Source organism: Electrophorus electricus, chromosome 25 (assembly GCF_041902795.1).
Source record: "Electrophorus electricus isolate QZ-2024a chromosome 25, ASM4190279v1, whole genome shotgun sequence".
In the NCBI taxonomy this organism is placed as follows: Eukaryota; Metazoa; Chordata; class Actinopteri; order Gymnotiformes; family Gymnotidae; genus Electrophorus; species Electrophorus electricus.
The window spans coordinates 6,905,001-6,924,478 of record NC_137521.1 but is presented as its reverse complement, the minus strand read 5'-3'; the positions used below and the strand labels follow the sequence as shown (position 1 = coordinate 6,924,478).

General features: G+C 48.8%; 1 protein-coding gene across 7 annotated transcripts in view; it reads left to right on the top strand.

The window, feature by feature from the left end:
• elavl4 (ELAV like neuron-specific RNA binding protein 4) overlaps nt 1-19,478 on the top strand; it is a 71,083-nt gene that overhangs the window by 33,079 nt on the left and 18,526 nt on the right. For 6 of the 7 annotated variants that reach the window (XM_027001396.3, XM_081707461.1, XM_081707463.1 and 3 more), the window contains 3 exons: nt 2,438-2,524; nt 5,823-6,063; nt 15,631-15,734. In XM_027001396.3, coding sequence (XP_026857197.3) covers nt 2,438-2,524; nt 5,823-6,063; nt 15,631-15,734 — 432 coding nt within the window. The remainder of the gene's footprint in view (nt 1-2,437; nt 2,525-5,822; nt 6,064-15,630; nt 15,735-19,478) is intronic. The other variant, XM_081707464.1, reaches the window with a different exon arrangement.

Genomic DNA, 19,478 nt, shown 5'->3' with positions numbered 1-19,478 from the left:
CAGTGAGACTGAGTAAGCAAGATTTTTGACTTTCTGCAGTGGTTACTCAGATGTTCTGATTTGCCCATTTAAACACAAATGCATTTCAGTGTTTTTGAGTATTACTGAGCCAAATTGCTGTTTATCACATATGTTCTGTCAACACGGAGCTGTTTGTCCCTGACATTCGTTTTGATGATGGGGTAGTTTACTGCAACTATGATTCTGTTCACAGAGCCGTAGTGTAAGTTGGTTTCATATCAAAACTGCTTCCATTTTAGCAATTCACGCCTTAAGATGGTGTACAATTATTGCTTTCCAAACCCTTCTTGCAAAAATTACATTCAATTTTGAGTGCAGAACTGCAAGACTCCTCTCTCCTTATTACTCCCCTGTAATGTGCTGGTTCCAGCTGTGAAACAGTGTTAGCCTGCACTTCTTTTCACAGTGAAATACCTACATATTTTCTTAATGAAAATTCAAGACTGGCCACTTAAGTTTTCAAATGAGAGTAGGTTAATGTTAGGCTGGAAATTACACTGCAGGGAAGCAATAAGGAGCGAGGTTCACCCAGGCCTGCTCGCGCCCGACTGAAACCGGCACGTGGCTTCAAACTTGGCTTGGCGAAGCGTCGTGTTAAACACCTGCCCGGTAATCCGTTAATACGCACAAATGTATGTTTGCCTGGCATAAGCATGCTGTGCTTTACAAGCTTTCTCGTAGGCAGAAAGCAAATGAAAGCGAGACAGGGAGAGAGAGAGAGAGAGAGAGAGAGAGAGAGAGAGAGAGAGAGAGAGAGGGAGGGAGAGCTTAGACCATCATCTAGAACAGAAAATTATTCCACCATTGTCTCATATTTCACACTTTGCGGCATATAAGCTTTGAGAAAAGGTCAGTGAAAATAGAGGATGAATTCATGTATAGTCTGTCCTCTCCCTCCTGTTATCTAAGGACATTAATCCGTACTGTGAAACCAGAGTAACCGAGTGCTTTTTAGAACCTCACTGTGAAAAGACGCACCGGAGCTGGTGCATCAGCTGGCTGTGTCCTCCCTGTTCTCAGCCTGGAAGTTTGGGAGTGCGCTAGCAGTACTTATGCACAGGCTCATGTAGATGATGTGTGGTAGTGGCCTGGCCAGAGGGCAGCTTCATCTGAATTCTCTTGGGATTATGCTGAACGATGAATGTGCACTGTTTCATTACCATAGCAATTAAGAATGTGATGTCATACCCTGCGGTCCTCACTAAAACTAAAACCAAGGTGGCATGTAAAACAAACAAACAAAAAATAAATAAACCAATATGCCCTTCAGGCTAGACTCCATTTGAAATGACAAAGCCCAGGCCCTCTCCCATTCCCATTGGACCCCTCTCCCATTCCCACTGGACCCCTCTCCCATTCCCATTGGACCCCTCTCCCATTCCCACTGGACCCCTCTCCCATTCCCACTGGACCCCTCTCCCATTCCCACTGGACCCCTCTCCCATTCCCATTGGACCCCTCTCCCATTCCCACTGGACCCCTCTCCCATTCCCATTGGACCCCTCTCCCATTCCCATTGGACCCCTCTCCCATTCCCACTGGACCCCTCTCCCATTCCCACTGGACCCCTCTCCCATTCCCATTGGACCCCTCTCCCATTCACATTGGACCCCTCTCCCATTCCCATTGGACCCCTCTCCCATTCCCACTGGACCCCTCTCCCATTCCCACTGGACCCCTCTCCCATTCCCATTGGACCCCTCTCCCATTCCCACCACACCCCCCCTTCACTCCCAGCACTCTCCATCATGGAGCACTGGATGGCTCCCATTGCCGTTCTCCACTATCGCCCCAGCCCACCCCAGTATTTGTAGCCCCACCACCCTGCAGAAAGGAAAGGTCAGGTGTGGAGTGCTCCTCTCCTCCTAAATTGGCTGTTTTCGCTCCGGATGTGATTGTGGCGTGGTTCGACTTGAGCTCGATCCTCCTTGAAAGGTCTGCTTTCACCACCCTGGGGCCCACCGTGAAGGTCCGCCGATCCACGCTGTTTCCCCTTTGGAGAACCCGGCATATCAAAAAAAAAAAAAAAAAAAAAAAAACCCCTTAAAAAGTCCCCCTTTTTTTCAGCTACAGAATACAGTCGAGAATAATCACTGTTCCATTTCACAGACAAACATCAGAACCTGCCGTATGAAACCGCTTTGTGTCTACAGCCACTTTACGAGACCCTGCTATAGATCAAAGTGAATTGGACCAAATTTAAACTCACATTGAGTAGAACGGCCGCGCCCCACCTCCAGCCCCCGCACTTCATTACCAAGGAGACACAGGCCCAATCTCCGCAAGGTCCTAAAGGGAGAAAGAAAAGCCGCCAGTGTGTTTTAGTGTGCCTGGAGACCGTCAGGGCTGTGTGGACTGCTTTGGTATCAGAGAAAAACAGGCCTGTCTGAATATTGACCCTGCCCCCCTCCCATAGGGATCGACAGAGACTCAGTGGCGTCAGGCAGACTTGCCGCAGCTCCAGGGCTGGGCTGACAAGGGACTGCTGACACAGCCAAAGATGGTAAGGAGACTGCCACCCACTCACTGCCATTTTTTAAGGCTTTTGTTTATTTATTTATTTTTTTGTTTATTTTTTGTTGTTGTTGTTGTTGTTGTTGTTGTTGTTGTTTGTTGTTGCCCATTCCTGCTGCTGGGCAGGAGAACGGGCGTGTACGCACTGCGGCCCCGTGGCTGCCGGGGTCAAGGGGCGCCGCCTCTAGTGGATGCCGAGGGTTTTGTGTCACATGAATATTTGTGCCCTCTCCAGTGTGCGCATCATTCTAGGGGAGCTCGGGGCGAGACCGTTAGTGTCTGGGATAGGAAGTCACACAGTAGCGTGTAAAAGCATTGATGTAGCTGTGTTCGCGTTCTAATAACAACTGTCTCCTTAATTTCTGTCTGTGCCTGATTTCCTACAGCCATTGATTTTCTCCCTAGTTTTTGCTGACGTAGGACACACAAATAAGATCACACTTCCACGGAGACATGCACTACCCCAGGCTTCTCTAATGACCGGAGAGCTTTATCACTGAAAACATGTATTAGAGTAGAGCCTGACATTTCAGCATTACCATTAATAAGGCCATTACAGTGCAGGGATTCAGTGGCAGGTAGCACAGAGACACAGTGCAGAGCATCCTTCCACAGTGCACCCACTCACACGCGCGCACACACACTCACACCAACACACACCCCTGGCTGTGCTTGACTCAGGGACATTAGACTGGTTGAACCCATATTTTTATCCCCATGCTGACATTCTCTAAGGCACTTATGTAAGGCAGAGTGGCAGAACCACTTCCTTCCCACACACACACACACACACACACACACACACACACACACACGCGGGCGCGCGCGCACACACAACACGGTGTTCAGAAACGATGTTTGAGGAAATAAAGGGGTGTAATCAGGCGTTGCTGTACTGCTGAATGCGGGAGACCATGATGATGAAGATGATGAAGGTGGGTCCTGAGGCAGACACCCAGGCCTCTCCGATGGCTCGGTCTACCGGGTCTCGCTGCCTCTTCCTCCCCCAACGCTCCGTCCTCGGGCCCTTTGTACTGTATGTATCTCCCCCCATACAGAACACAGTCTCCCGCTCATCACGTTAAGCCTCCTCGACGACGACCCCCCCCCCCCCCCCCCCCACACACACACACACGTCTGTGTTCCGGCGTTACAGACCACGTCCCTGCCGTGGCTTCGGCCTGTGAATCCTCACCCGCGCCAGCCGCACTCAGAGGAAGCGAAGAGCTGATCGCAAGGTCTCTTTAAGGTCCAGCGGGGTCCTGCAGTAGGACCGCGGCCCCCCACAGTACTCAGGCTGTAGTGTGGTGGGGAATTCAGCGCAGTTAAAGCACCGGAGGACAGCGCCAGCACCAAAGGAGAGTGTCTGGGAGGAGAAGGATTGTACTGGCATGAAATTCATTTTATTTTGAATATTCACAGATCACATTCATTCTGTTTCATAGGAAGCGTTTAAATTTTTTTCTCGGTTAAAATAGTACACAGCAGAAGATGTCCTTAAAAATATCATCCCCAAACCCAAATATGCACAGATGTGCATGAACACACACACACACACACACACACAAGTGCACGCACACAAAGACACACATGCACACTCACAGGCTCACACAGACACGCAAGACACAAACCCCAATCAAGTCCTGCTGCACTGACAGCTACCTAAGCCGTTTGTGTCTCAATATACTGTGTGCTAATTTACATAGGCGCCTGCAGAGATTTGCAGACGGGCCTCTGGGTTACCACCATCATTTTGTCATATTTGAAACTGCAAGTGTGTGTGCAGAGACAGAAAATGGAGGCAAAGATCTATCCAGAGTCCAGATCTCAAAGGAGAGAGTGTAAAGTCTACCAAGCAAGAGTAATTTTCAACCAGACATCTTAGTCTTAGCTGATGGCTATGGTACCATTACAATTAAAAATATTGAGGCTTCTCTATATTTGTTCTGTTATCCGATGTAATCTATATTAAAATGAGGCCTCTCACTATACCTGCAGGGAACCAAACTAACCTTTCTAAATATGCTAACCTTTATAACAGGACCAAGGACCAGTTGGAGTACAGACAGAATATTTTTGATCAGCTAAAAATATCTGTGGCTTGGGCTTAGATGTGAGCTGTCCTCTGTGTTATGGCCCCTCTCGAATCTGTCAGTAGGAAGCATTAGAATGTTTTGCCCCTCCGTATCTTCACTCTAGATCTAGATGGGAAATTACACCACACGCAGGAGGTGGAGGTCTTGTGTTAAACATAGTTGGCTAACAGTCAGCTCACAGGCAGACACAATCAGGTTGACGCAGGTTTTCCCTTTGAGGTTTTTTTTTTTTAAAAACTGCATTTTAGCGCTGACTAAAATCTTTTGTCAGTGATGGTGCCCGTGTCAGACCCCTTGGCTGGTTCCTAAAAAATCTTGTCACTTTAAACCACACGGAGTGCGACGATAAAGTCGTCCAGGTTGCTGTGTTCGTGCCGTGCGTAATGCTGTCAGGATCCTCAGCTGAGGCGATGTCGTGGGAGCCTTCCGCTCACTCAAATCTTTTTCCCGTCTTTTCTGCTTAATACACCTGACAGGAGGGCAGCTTTGAAAAGACACAACCCTGTCTCTAAACACTCAGAACCCTGCAGCTACCAACACCCACCAGCACACGCACATATGTACACCCTTCATGCTAATGTCTTCATATATTTAGCAGTGATGCGGTGTAGAGGCAGAAGCGTGGAGCTGCTTCAGCTCTGGCTGCCCCGGGGCTGATGGCACACACCGGCCGGCTGAATGGGCAGCAGTGCGGGACTCCCACAAGCATCAAAACATACGCAAAATCAAAAACACGCACTGACAGATGAAGAGAGGCTACAGGAACCTTCACAACAGTCTGGCGTTGTAGCAAGATTTTCCCTCTACCCTGTATAACATGCATTTTTGTTTCAGGGGGACATTGTCAGTGAAAATGGTCATTGGTTTGTTTATTGGTGTGTAGAACAGGAATTCACATAGCCAATCTACTGCATTAAATTACATTTAATGATCATTTGAAATAGGTGTTAATGGGAATAATTTTCTGAAAGTGTAAAATCGGCAAAACTGATGTAAATTCATTTATTTGACTATGTTCTTTCTCAGCCCCCAAAAAAAGCACAATGGATAATGCACACCGCCAAAGCAATTGCTATCAGTTCTAGTATCAGGGTTTAAACTGCGTAGAATTTTTGAGCTTATTGTTGGGACTTCTGCCATTGGAGAGAAACTCGTTCAGCCGTGTCCTCTGGCTTCCCTCTGTCTACACAGATAATCAGCAACATGGAGCCTCAGGTGACGAACGGGCCCAACCCGGCCACAGCCAACGGGCCCTCCAGCAACAGTCGCAGCTGCCCGTCGCCCATGCAGACCGGCGGCGCCAACGACGACAGCAAGACCAACCTCATTGTCAACTACCTGCCCCAGAACATGACCCAGGAGGAGTTCCGCAGCCTCTTCGGTAGTATCGGCGAGATCGAGTCCTGCAAGCTGGTCCGCGACAAGATCACAGGTACACTGGGAAGAGGGGGTGGGTAGGGGAGGGGTGAGGGGCCGAGATGAGGGGACCCTTGTGGCTGCTGGGGGGGGTGAAACTCGTGGGTGGAACCCAAGAAATGAGGCGACCCGGGGCTGAGAGGACCAAACTGTCGGTTGTTATTGTCTACGTGAAATCAGGAGCCAGTGGAACAATGGAAGGCATGAGTAGAGCAGTCAGGGCCGCGAATAGCAGCCGCCTACGTTGCGTAATACTCCACCCGACGAGACGCAACGAAGCCCACACAAAGTCTCCAGGCGGGTGTGAAAATGGATCGGTAAGAAGACGTCCTCCTGCCGCTGCCCCGAACCGCAAGCGAAGAAGGGGAGGAGAAAGCCCAACCCTTCTGGGTCCTCAGACTGGGAGCCGCGCTCGGCCGTGCCCCGAACCCTTCGTGGTGCAGGGGCAGCATGCTGGGACTCCGCGCTGGGGTAACGTAGAGAGCGAGAGAGAGCGAGGACGCAGAGGTGTGGAAGCAGTGTTCCCCTGCTAATCGTGGCCCTAATCCCCCACTAGTGGCTATGTGGGTGGCACACAAATGGATGGGAAGGCTGCTAGCAGATAATGCCAGATAATGGCTTCCATTTTATATCCTACTTAGTGACACTTCGCTCTGGATAATCTCATTAGAGCAGGGTCAGGCCTAAAGCCTCCGCTTCCTTTTAAACAAAGAGGGGGTTGGAGGGGGCGGTCACGAAGCTCAGTGAGAAAGGACAGGAAGGAAGAAGCAGCCGTCGGCCACTGGTCGCGGGTCACGGGTGCCGCTTGCCAGCAGATGGCAGCGCACAGACATCACCGGTAGGCTCCGCAGGCTGGTGCAAACCAGCATGGACCCACTTCCGATTTTCACGAGTTTCGAATGCTGTGTTTTGCAACTTGCAGTTCTTCGAGGTCCTGATTTGAACACACCTGATTTAGACTCTTCTACCGATCACTGGGTCCTTGCACGTCTGCAGGGCGAAGCGCTTTGGCCAGGCAGGAAAGAACACTGATCAAGTAGTTCCTCAAACATCACTTCAGTAGGGTCCCCACGGGCCCTGTGCATTCGCTTATCACGCTTAACATTGCAGTGGCGTTCCATGGGCAGAAGAGGAACGTGATTGTTGTGTAAATACTATAGAGGGTGTTGGTATTAAGGTAATGAGTTCTTATGGAGAGTTAGGAGACTGGTGTGGCTGGAGGCCTCGTGGTGTGCGCAAGCTCATCCCCAGATCAGTGGGTACTGTTTGTCTCCTCTGAGTCTCTAAAATGTTCTAGGAGAGCCTTATAAATATTCTTCTTCCCTCTCTTTTGTAACCTCCCCAACACACACACACACACATTCTCCTATCTGTGGCTCCACTCCCCTGGGTGCAATTTCCCAGTTCAGAATTTTAGACTAACTAAGCACTCCGTGTTCTCCGAGAAAAACGCAGGACGGCAGGAGGCTGTGTGCGCAGGCTGCTGCCATCATTAGCTACAGTCTCAGGTCTGACAGAGGGAGACGGTGACAGAGTGCGTGCGGGCGAGCCGCAGTTTTACAGTAAGGACAGCGTCTGAGCCTCCGTGCCATAATATTTGACCAGATCAGTCTCCGCGAGCATGGCGCTCGCCTTTCATCTGCACTCGCTCCCCTCAGTTTCTCAAAGCCCTTCCACGTACACGCCAAGCCTTTTACAAAGCAGTTCAAACAGAGCAGCAACAGGGTGAAGACAAGCAGGCCTCCTACGCCCCCCATCTCGTCCTCGCTCCCTCTCGATCCTGTCAGCTTTGAAGAGACGCCAGGCGGATGAGCTAGCATTTAGCCGCGGCTAACACCCTCGCTCCGACACGCCCGGCTGACTGCTGGCCACTGAAGTGCCACCACAGACTGTTTACCTTTCCCCACTGGCACGCACGCACGCACCACTTCCATCAGTTGGCAAAAATATAGCCTTTCGTTTTTTTTGTTTTTTTTTAATCTCATCTTAAAACAAAAATTTAAAAAGGCAGTATGTGTTGTGCGTCATATGGTTAGTTAGGGTCAATATTTATCCTCATCGTGTGTAAATTCTGTCAGCGAAAAACTATTTTATCCTGGCACCGGGGGAGGGGAAAGCATTTTAAAAGTCATTACGGCAAGGGTTTGTTTGAGGCGACGAGCAAAACAGATGGCTATGCTGCTAACCTAGTGCAAAGTCTTTGTTTTTAAAGGCCTGAAACAAGCAAAAAATCCCTCAGGTCAGAATGCGCACATCTCCCACCAACAGTGCCTGGCCACCTCCTCCTCGCTCGCTTCTGGTGTGCTAGGCAGCGTCTTGGACGAAAACTTTTAATGGAATACATTAAAAAACAGTTTGCGCTTCAAGCTAGCAAGGGCCAGGCGGCGGAGATGACTGATTGGAAGCTGGCCTGGAGAAGGGAGGATAACTATTGGGTTCTTGTCAGCTTTCCTGACCCCATAGACCATTTTCTCCACTTTCCTAACTGCATTTTCCCCAGGAAGGTGGAAAAAAAAACAAAACAACAACGAATGAGTTGTGTTTACAATGACAGGGCAGAAAAGAAACAGTACTCGTGGCAGGCTGCGAATCGATTGCGTCTGTGATTTTCCATCTGGGGAGGAGGAGGGTAGAGAAACAGAAAAGTCATCTGTTCGCGTTCTGTAAGCGGTAAACAATTACTGTGTGATTAAAAATGAAAAATTGCTCATTTTTCCCTTTCTTTCTCTCTGTTACACACACACACACACACACACACACACACACACACACACACTCAGGCCCACACTGCATTGCCCAGGCGTCTATGATGCCTGCCATTCAGTTTCATTGGTTTCCCTTACTCGCCTAGTCCACAGATGCTGTTGGCTGCTGTTTAGTGGCTTGGCACAGGAAGTGATGCTCCTATCAGTTCAGTCTGTGTTTAACACTTACTCGGCCGACATCAAAGAGGCCTCCCGCACTGCACGGCTGCTCGCTCACTTACAGGTCCCTCTAGCAAGCACAGCAACACTGTTACCACCATCTGCTGTACCACTGATCTACGCGCAGTGCTCCCAGGTTGAGCATGCACTAACTCCACCGCCAGCTGATCTCCGATCAGGGTGTGCAGGTCACGCACACAGCACGGGGGGGGGGTGGCACACAGCAGAATCCAAAAAAATTCTGAGACCGCCCGACTCTAACACCGTTCCCGCAATTCCAACCTGGTGGCATGAAAAATTAATTGGGCTTGCTGTTTACTGAAACACTGTACAGTTCCAGAGCGCATGTGGAAATACCACAAACACACAGAACCTTTAGCTGCCACAAATCTGAGATGAAAATGTCCTCCTTGTAGCGTCTCATAAGTGCTTTAATCCTAGTGAGACCAAATAAAAAGGCGACTATCCAAAGAGGGTCCGGTGACAGACGTTACACAGACGGGGTGACAGAAGAGGACATGACGCAGTGCTCCGTAAAGCAGAGATAATGAATATTCCAGCATGTGCCGGAGAAACAGAACGACGCCTTGATGAATTCCAATTTCAGTGCGGTGAAAGTATGATGGAACGGGTAATTGTTATTCAAGCTAAAAGCATCTGAAACCAATCTGCACTGTGTGACAATGAACTCTAATTCACAGTCTCTCTTTCTCCGAAACAATAAACAGCACAGAGAGGATGAATCAACATCCTATAGCCGTCCTTTAGCTGAGGACATCAAGCACTATCTCTCCGTTACACACTAAACCTCTATATCCAGGCCGCCAAGGCGAGTCAGAGAGCAGCATAGCGTAACAAGAATGAAAATCGCGAGCGGCATATCACAGCTCCACACAGGCTTCCCAGGAGCCCAAGGGGCGGCTGCCAGAGCGGCGCTGGCATCTCGCACACGCCGCTCTGACGTTGTTTCGTTGGGGTGTCCCAGATTTGTGAGGGGCCCACCGGCGCGCCCACGCACACGTAGCTCGTCCCGGCCGGGCAGGGCGAGGCCGCCCACGCGCTTCGGGCTCGACGCCAAAGCACCGGAGGCACCGGCACAGCAAGGGAGAACCTGGGGGCGGAATGCTCCGGCTCGCCGCACCACCAGCCTGGCAGGGAGACACGCTGACAGCTCTGCATCCGCTTCCTGCACCGCACTGTTTACCGGGAGGGTGCCGCACGTTCGGAAGTTTCGTTTTTTTCTTCCCCTCAGCGGAGAGGCGGCAGAGATCGGTAAAGTCATTCGGAGGACGAAGGGCACGAAGCGTTGTGAAATGTAATATCATCAGTCTAAACCTGCCATGTGGTCATCTAAAAGTGAAGGGTAGGGCCCCAGAGAACACACATTCACACAGGACAGCGATCTGCGCACACAGGCTGGGCGCCGCCTGTGTAGTACACTGGAGTGCAGGCCCGCGTGTGTCCCGAAGAAGGACGTGCTCATCCCGCTAAGCTGTCTGACGCCGTGTAGTTTCTGCGCATGTTGTAAAGGAGCTCAGGCTGTCAGACATGACAGCGGTCTGTCCGGCTCTGCAGACAGAGTGGCCTTGTTTTGGTAGACAACATCTAAATTAACCTCAGGTCTTCAAATACACAGCTTCAGATTCTCTTGTAAGCTATGCAAAAACTTGTGGACATAAAAAGAAGCACGTTAAGCGCATTTTAACACCAAATAAATTAGGAATGCAATAATAACAGATCAATTAAAAGCACAATTTTTATTAGTCACTTAGTGAAATCAGCTATATGGGTGTTACCCCGCGTTATTACATGACACTGCAAGCATAAAGCTGATCCATAACATTTCTTAGATGAGATTAAACACCTGTGTATCAAGATGAATATGGGAATTTGTATTTGCGTTAAACGGCCGTCCAAAGGCTGTCATTGATGGAGTCACTGCTGAAGCCCTACCAGAGTTACAGGTATGCCTGTGGCATTCAGAGCCATCAGTAAGAATCTTTAATGAAAATCCAATTAGAATATGGTGAGCTGCTTTTAGCTTTTGTCTGAGAGAGCACTTAGGCGGCCTTGACTGAATTATGGAGCTTATGTAGCACGAATGGCCTGAATTAAAGCCATTAGAGTTAATGATAAACAACATTTATAATGCAAACTTATATCATAACACAGCGCATTATCCAATTATACTCCACTCAAGCCTTCGTCTGCTTTGATGGAAGATTACTGAGCAAATTAGAAAAGTCGTGAAGTCATAGTTTACTTTCAAGTTGGCTAATGTGGAATTTGATTAAGTGTAAATAAATTTGTCCTTTTTTGTGTTTTCGGCACTGCTGTTATCTGAACAGAATGGCTTGGAAATGGTGATGTTTTTCCGCAGCAGAGCTGCACTGTCCCTAGACTCTAGCAGCCGGGGCACAATGCCAGGGAGGCAACCACAGGGATACATTTGTTTTGACAAATTGAAGAGGTTTTTTTTGCCTCTCCTTTTTTTTTTTTTTTTTTTTTTTTTGTACCTTCCCCAAACCAAATCTGACTAAATTTAAGACTGACCAAATACATTATCTTGTTTTGTAGCCGGGGAACTTCATGCTATCGAGGTGAGTTAGCATCACATGCTCAGAGAACTGTCATGTTTCCTCGCTGTTGTGCTCGCCGCGCTTCCTCCCCACGCGGATGTTAGTTTCAGCTCTGCTGCTTGACTCAGGCAGAGGCCGAGTGAAACTGCAGGCACAACATGGTCGCCGGAGTCTTTGAGAAGGCGGTGTCTACTGCAGGCAATGTACTGTTTAAACTCCATTTCCTCTCGTTCTCAATTAGCGAAAGCGCTGGACCTTTAAATGATGTTTCAACAATTCCAATCATTTAAAGATCAAGATTGAAATTATTCAGATTTTCAGTCTAGTGTGAAGATTTTGAAAGTGTATTGTTCCGTTACTGGAAACACACAAATGACTGAAATATGAGATTAGGTACTGTGTACAGTAGACACACACTACAACACAATAAGCAGAGCACATGTATGAAAAGGTGCGTGTATGGATGTATTGATATATCCTCAGCTCCAAAAAAAACCAAAACCCTCAAAGGAAAGCAGCAGTTTGAGTTGTCCTTATGTGGACATTTGCACGTGTAAACATGGCAGGACACCCACCCGACACTAATCTCACACACTGTGAATGCAGGTACTGGGGGGATGAGCCATAATGGCTTAGTCACACACTCTAGCTGTGGTGCCTGTGGTTTGTCTCCCCCAGAGAGAAGCACTGCTTACCAGCCCTTTCTAGACGCCGCATGGAAGACAAGCAAAGTGGGAACTCACAAAGCTGCTGCAACTGGCCCAGCCCTTCATCGTCCTCATCCTCAGTGCTAATGGGTAGACAAGAGGACAGCTATCATATAAATCACATTGGATTAGTGATGTCACACCTAAAAAGAACAATTTTAAACACAGGCCACACAGAGAGCACCTACACACCTTTATTACCACTAACTCTCTCTCTCACACACACACACACACACACACACACACACACACACACACACACACACACACACACTCTCTCTCTCAAACACACACGTTCACAGAAATAGACTCAAATTAAAAATAGTTAAAAATAGTAAATAACAGTAAAAGTAATAATGATAATAATAATAATTATTATTATTTTTATTATTATTATTATTAGTAGTAGTAGTAGTAGTAGCAGTAGTAGTAGCAGTAGTAATAGTAGTAGTATTACTTTTATTAACTATTTTTTGCCAAAATCTTCTTCCAGTTTAGCTATTGAGAATTGAGAATTATGTAATTATATATACAGGTATATGTACAGGTGTATACAGATATGTGTACAGGTTTAGTCTAATTAAATAATATTTGGCTAATATTCAGACTCTTTAGCTGTTGTTTACTGCCCATTTTTCTATAATACTTCAAAACTTAAATAATTGTTTTCTTGCTCAGTTCCTGTCATTAACACAAACTTTTGCGGTGTTGCCTGCACCATCGTGTGTTTAAGAATGGACTACACATCCTTCTGCATGTCCAAGAAAATTGACAAAAGTATCTTGCAGAACTAAAAACAGTACAGCAGTCCTGCAGCTGGAATTCTGTCCGCACGTTTCTCCATTTTTATAGGTAACAGTACAACATAAGGTGTGAAATCCTACATGAGCAAATCTGTTTGCAATTAATTTGTGTGACTAGTGTGTGACTACAGCGTGTGTGTGGCTACAGCGAGTGTGTGGCTATGACGAGTGTTGGCATGCAGTTTGCGTAATACTGGTTGGTGTCTATAGGTTTCCCTTACTAGGTAGCCAGGGCAGACGCGCTGTTTAGTCTAGCTCTCATACAAAACTGAAGAAGCGCAATTTGGACACCAAATACGCCTTCACTGCTCGACCTCATTTTTTGGTGAGGGGAATATTGTGTAAATCTGATTTTTCAGCAAACTGTTCCTTTAAATGTCAGGTTTTAAACAACAGCATCTATTTGTGAGTAATTTCTGAATTTCTCTTCATGAAAAATTCATTGAGTGTACAGGGCTGTGGGTGTCTGAGTGCTTGTGTAGCAGTGGAACATTTTTCTCTGTTTACATTAGAGTCCAGCGAACAACCCACGTCTTCCCACCACACCCAGCGCTGTGATGTGTACATAACATGCCTGGGTGGTAGATGAACTCGGCTGTGTATGTGCATGGGACGCAAGCATAAACATCCCTGTAATGTACGTGACTGTGTAAGTGTGCCTGTATGATGGTACGCGCCATGGGTGTGTATGATGGAGACAGAGGGATAGAAAGAGAAGGGGAGAGAGAGAGAGCAAGAGAGAGAGAGAGAGAGAGACAGCATGGGGTGTTAGCCTGCCAGGCTGTGTGCATGCTGAGAGGGCTCGTATTGTGACAGTCGAAGCCAAGCCTGCCTATGTTGGCCCACAATCTGCGCAAGTCTCTCTCCCACGCCTGTTTTTGCGCGCGTGTGTGTGTGTGTGTGTGTGTGCGGGTTGGAGGGTGGGGATGGATTTCAGTAAGAGGAAGAGCAGATGACATTTCCATCTTGTCTTTGAAGCTTTGTCTTTGCAGTTTGTTGCTGAGCAGACAAACATGAAGTGTGGCACTCTGAGAATCGATGAAACATTTATTTAGGGCTGTTCTCTGAGCTTTGAATGGGACCATTCAATCCACTTATTAACTGGAAATTCCTCAAACTTCTCTTCTTTGCTCTCGCAAATCCGAGCATATTTCTTTTTTGTAATCATCCTTTATGAGAAACGAATAAAAATTGACATGGCTATGAATTTTTGATGAACACGTTGAGGCCATCTCCTTAATTACTCTGCAAATATTACAGTTAAGACTCTCCTCAACAGCAGTAATCGTAACACACGTGCACGTGCGTGTGTACGTGTGCGTGTGTGTGTGTGTGCGTGTGCGCGCGCGCGCGCGTGTGTGTGTGTGTGTGTGCGTGCATGTGTGCGCGCCTCGTGCACTAGTGTTTTATCTCGAGTGAAGAACCTGGTGCTGACTTTCTGCGTGTGTGTGTGTGTGTGTGTGTGTGGGTGGGTGTGTGTGTGTTTGTTATGCTGGTGGGTGGAATTCCTGTGACTGAAGCAGTTGCAGCCTCAGTTGGCTTCCCTTAACCCTTAGGCAAGTGCTGACAGACAGGCCCAGCCAGCTCGGCTGCCAGAGCGCCATCAGTCAGGGCATCCAACATCAGCCTGTGCTGCCGTGGGCCTCTCGAGGAGGTGGAGGACCGGCGGGGTGGGGGCGGGGTGGAGACAGAGCGTCGTTCTCTGCTGTCTCCGTGCATCGTGCGAATGTATCATTAACCACAGCACGGTTCATCCCTGAAGCTCTGCATGAGAGTGTTTCAGAAGCACACTTCATTTACAGTAACCTTTGCCACTCTCCAGTCTGCTCTATACACACTCACACAGACACACACACTCACACACACGCACACTGTCCTCTCCCTCTGTCAGGGATTGATAGCGGGGGGGATGGAATGTAGGCCATGCAGTTATTCAGTGCAATAATACGCTTTTAATACCCATAATACTTCTGGCCCAAGCACAAATACTTTCGGAAAAAATCCTACACTGCTCCACTGGAGACCCGATGTTTTCTGTTTCTCTGAGACGGACTCCGATCGCCCTGGTGTCAGCCCATAAGACAGCCTTAGCTCTGTAGATCACACTGAGCCTTCTTACTGAACAACAAAAAGATCCGCTGTTTGTGCTAATGCTGCCGTCTGGGGCGGCATTAGCGGTGCTTCACATTCACGGTTCTCTTTGTGCATGTGCGTTCACTTGCCTCCGCCCGATGAGGACGGGCGTGCCTGTAGCGCGCCGTGCTCCTGCGTTTGCAAAGACAGCCGGGTGGGGGCGGAGTTTGGGGTAGGGCTCAGTAGGGTAATGCACTCCACTCCAGCCCGTATCTGCTTCGCCTTCTAAGCAGCTGTTTGGCCAGAATGATTCAAGCTGAGACACTGTGAGAGTTTTCCAGCAGAAGCTTAGTCTTAATGCCACACACACACACACACACACACACACACACACACACACAAGGTCACACTAATGCTACAGGATGCTAATCAATCTCTCTCTCTCTCTCTCTCTCTCTCTCTCTCTCCCTCTCTCTCTGTCTTTCTCTCACTCACAGGACAGAGTCTTGGATATGGTTTCGTCAACTACATTGATCCAAAGGATGCAGAGAAAGCCATCAACACGTTAAATGGACTCAGACTTCAAACCAAAACCATCAAGGTACTGTTGGAGACCATCGGTAACCAAATGCGTGTCTACGCGCATGTCAGTAAGTGCATGTCAAGGCAATGTGTGTAAGTGTGTTGCTGATTTTGTTATGATATGGTACGGCGGTAATGGAACAATATCTCGTTTGGGTGCCAATATGCTTTCGCTTTCCTCCCCAATTAGTCATCAGCCATTTCTCACAACCGCACCAGTCAATTCACGGAATGTTTCCTGTCACCATTTCTGCCAGTGGAGCTGCATTGATTAGCACATGTGCTGTGTATTGACTCGTGCTGGGCGGCGGTGCAGCAACACAAAGCGAGAGGAGGGGAAATCCGCCTCATTAAGATGCAGAAGGAAATAGGAGAGCGACTGAAGGGAGAAAAGGGAAAATAGTGTAATTGATATGCAAATGTGTCTCCAAATGTCAAATCATGGAGTCACACGAAAAGGAAAAATAGACTCTGTATAATGAAATGATGCTAAAATGCCGGTCGCCTCCAACGAGAGGGAGGATTTTTCTTTTTTACATTATCAAACCATGGAAAGAGGAGAGGACGGCTGAGATTGTGCCACGCTGGCGGCACAATAGCTTGAGTCAATGGTACTTTATATTTATCCAGCTGAGAAATGTAGTCCCTTGCATTCTCCCAAACTGCGTGCTTTAGTGTAAATTTAGCAGCAGCTGGTTTAGACTGTAAATCCTGACTGCTGTGCCGTTTTTGTCTGACTCACAGCATAATCAGGCAGCGGGTGCCATCATCTGGTATATAATCCGTGGCCTCTCAGTTACATCCTGCCTAATCTAATCAGATTGGATTTACCCTGCTTAGGCTGACATGAAAACACAGCATCCAGGTCCTGAGTGAGTGAGAGAGGGAGAAAGAGAGAGAGAGAGAGAGAGAGAGAGAGAGAGAGAGAGCTGTTGTTGAAGCAGGCTAGACTCCTAATGATGGATGGTTTCCAGAGTGGCAGTAGCAGGTGGTTGTGCGTGCGTGCGTGCGCACGCATGCGCAAGCGTGTGCATGTACATGTGTGTGGGTTTGTGGTGACGCGACCCTAGTGCTGGTTTCAGCCTCAGCTTGGAAGCCATCAGAGATGAAATGAGTCACTCTGTGTGTGTTTGCTCATCGTCACAGCTCCCTGCGCCCAGCACTGCTGGGGAAGCAGGAGTACACACACTCTCACACATTCTCAGACTCTCGCTCACACTCTCACAGTCCCAGCAACACAGCACTAACACTTTAACATATGTTACTAGTTCTCTGCTCCAACTGCAGGCCAGTCCCGAAGACATGGAACCAATGTGAGCGTCAATTTTTGGACCCAGAGGGGCAGAGTTTATTGTAACACTTTCTTTCTGAGTGGTCCTCTCCTAACCTGCAGCGATCTCGCACTCTCTCTTCCTCTCTCTCACTTGCTCACTCTCCGCCCACACACACTTATATACACACACGCACGCACGCACGCGCGCGCGCGCACACACACACACACACACATACACAAAACACTCACATCCTCCTCCCTATACAGCCAGATGGTAATGAAGCAGGAGCCATCTTCCGTGACTTAGCATCCCTCGCACACTCACAGACGCGTGCGCACACACACACACACACACACACACACACACACATTCAGCTGGAACTGTGTGCCTCATACACACTCCCCATGCATGATCAATCTGCCTCTCTCTTCCTCCCCTTCTCTCTCTCTCTCTCTCTTTCTCTCTCTTACGCACACACACCCACCCACACACATACCCAAGGAAATCAACACAAACAAACAAAGACAGTCCACATTGTGATTCTGCCAGTGGGACTCCTTCATATCCAGCCCTTCATATCCCTTCATATCCAGCCAGTCGGTAAGAGGGCTGCAGTGCCTCTTTCTCCTCCTCCTCTTTCTCCTCTTTCCCTGGCCCTCCATCCCTGCGCCTCCTTCCCCACTCTTTGATCTGGTCCTGCTCGTATTTCCCGTCTCCTTCGCTGTGTGAGACCTCCTCTTTAGCCTAATGCCATCTGCCTCGGCGGAGCCTCTCTTCCACTAATACAGACGCAGGGAGAGGGGGCAGGCAGACCTTGTCTCGCGGTGTCTCATAAGCGGGTCGGGAGGTCGGCATCGTCTCGAAACGCACGCCGCGAGCCGCGGGGCCTCCTCGGCCTGTGAGGTCCTCTGAAGAAGAAGGCAGGCCGGCTAACCTCGGCTGACTTCTGTGTCCTTCAGCTCAATGCGGAGAGCGAGAGAGGAATATGGAGAGAAGAACAGAGAGAGATAATTGGAAAAGGAGGCGAGAGAGAGAGCAAGGGAAACACAGCGAGGAAAAGGAAAGGAACAGACAGAAGAACAGAGAGAGAGGAATAGAGAGGGGGCGGTCAAGGGAAGGCAGAAAAGAGCGCGATGTTGGAGAAGAGAGAGAGAGATGAGGAGGAGATGAAGGAGGCCCAGTGGGGTGCTTTAGGAAGTGAGGAAGCACGAGGAATGTTCGGCAAGGCCGCTCCACCTAAACCGGCGCTGTCATGGACAAACGGACAGGGCCCGTTCTTAAACACGACCGACTTCTGTGCGTCTTTGGTGTGCGTGGATGCTAAACGACACCAGTCCACTCCTCTGGGCTCCACGAACTTGGACAGTTATTCCCGCCGCACGTTCACACAGGGTCTACACACGTCCCCGGGGCAATACTGGTGCACATCTAGACGATCGCTGGAGAAGACGTGAATGAAATCAGTCTTCAGAAATGAGATTTTCACAGCCAGCTTCCTCTAACCAAGGGATGAAACTACTGCTGGAAGCAAAAATAATCCGTTATCTGAAGGTTGAACGTATGAGTTCACGCAGGCAGACGGCCCGCTGCACGGGCGACGAACTCTGCGCACGGTGGTGTCCCACAAGGTGAAAGCGGAGAGATGAGAAGGCAGAAGGAGCGAGGGGAGCAGAGTGGGAGCACCACCCTGATCTCCACGTGCACACACACGCTCACACTCACACAAGCACTCCTGCCCTCCTGACTACCAGTTTCACAGCAAAACTCCAGATCTGTCAAGGTGTGAGAGGAAGAACCCTGCTGAGGGCACCGAGGGCTAAGGCTCATGCTGAGAAACACACACACACACACACATCCTCATAAACACACACAGACACACGCACACTGGCTCAGACACATAGATAAACACTGTAGGTACCGTTTGTCCACACATGCACACACGCGCATGCACGCACACACACACACACACACACACACACACACACACACACATACACACACACATCCTCCCAAACACACCCACCCACACACACACATCCTCATAAACATACACAGACACACACACACCGGCTCAGACACATAGATAAACACTGTAGGTACCGTTTGTCCACACATACACAAAAACACATGGAAACACACGCACGCGCGCACACACACACACACACACACACACACAAACACACCCACACACACACACACACATCCTCATAAACACACACAGACACATCGGCTCAGACACATAGATAAACACTGTAGGTACCGTTTGTCCACACATACACATGCACACATGCGCATGCACGCACACACACACACACACACACACACACACACACACACACACACACATACACACACACATCCTCCCAAACACACCCACACACACACACACACACACACACATCCTCATAAACATACACAGACACACACACACACACACACACACACACACACCGGCTCAGACACATAGATAAACACTCTAGGTGCCGTTT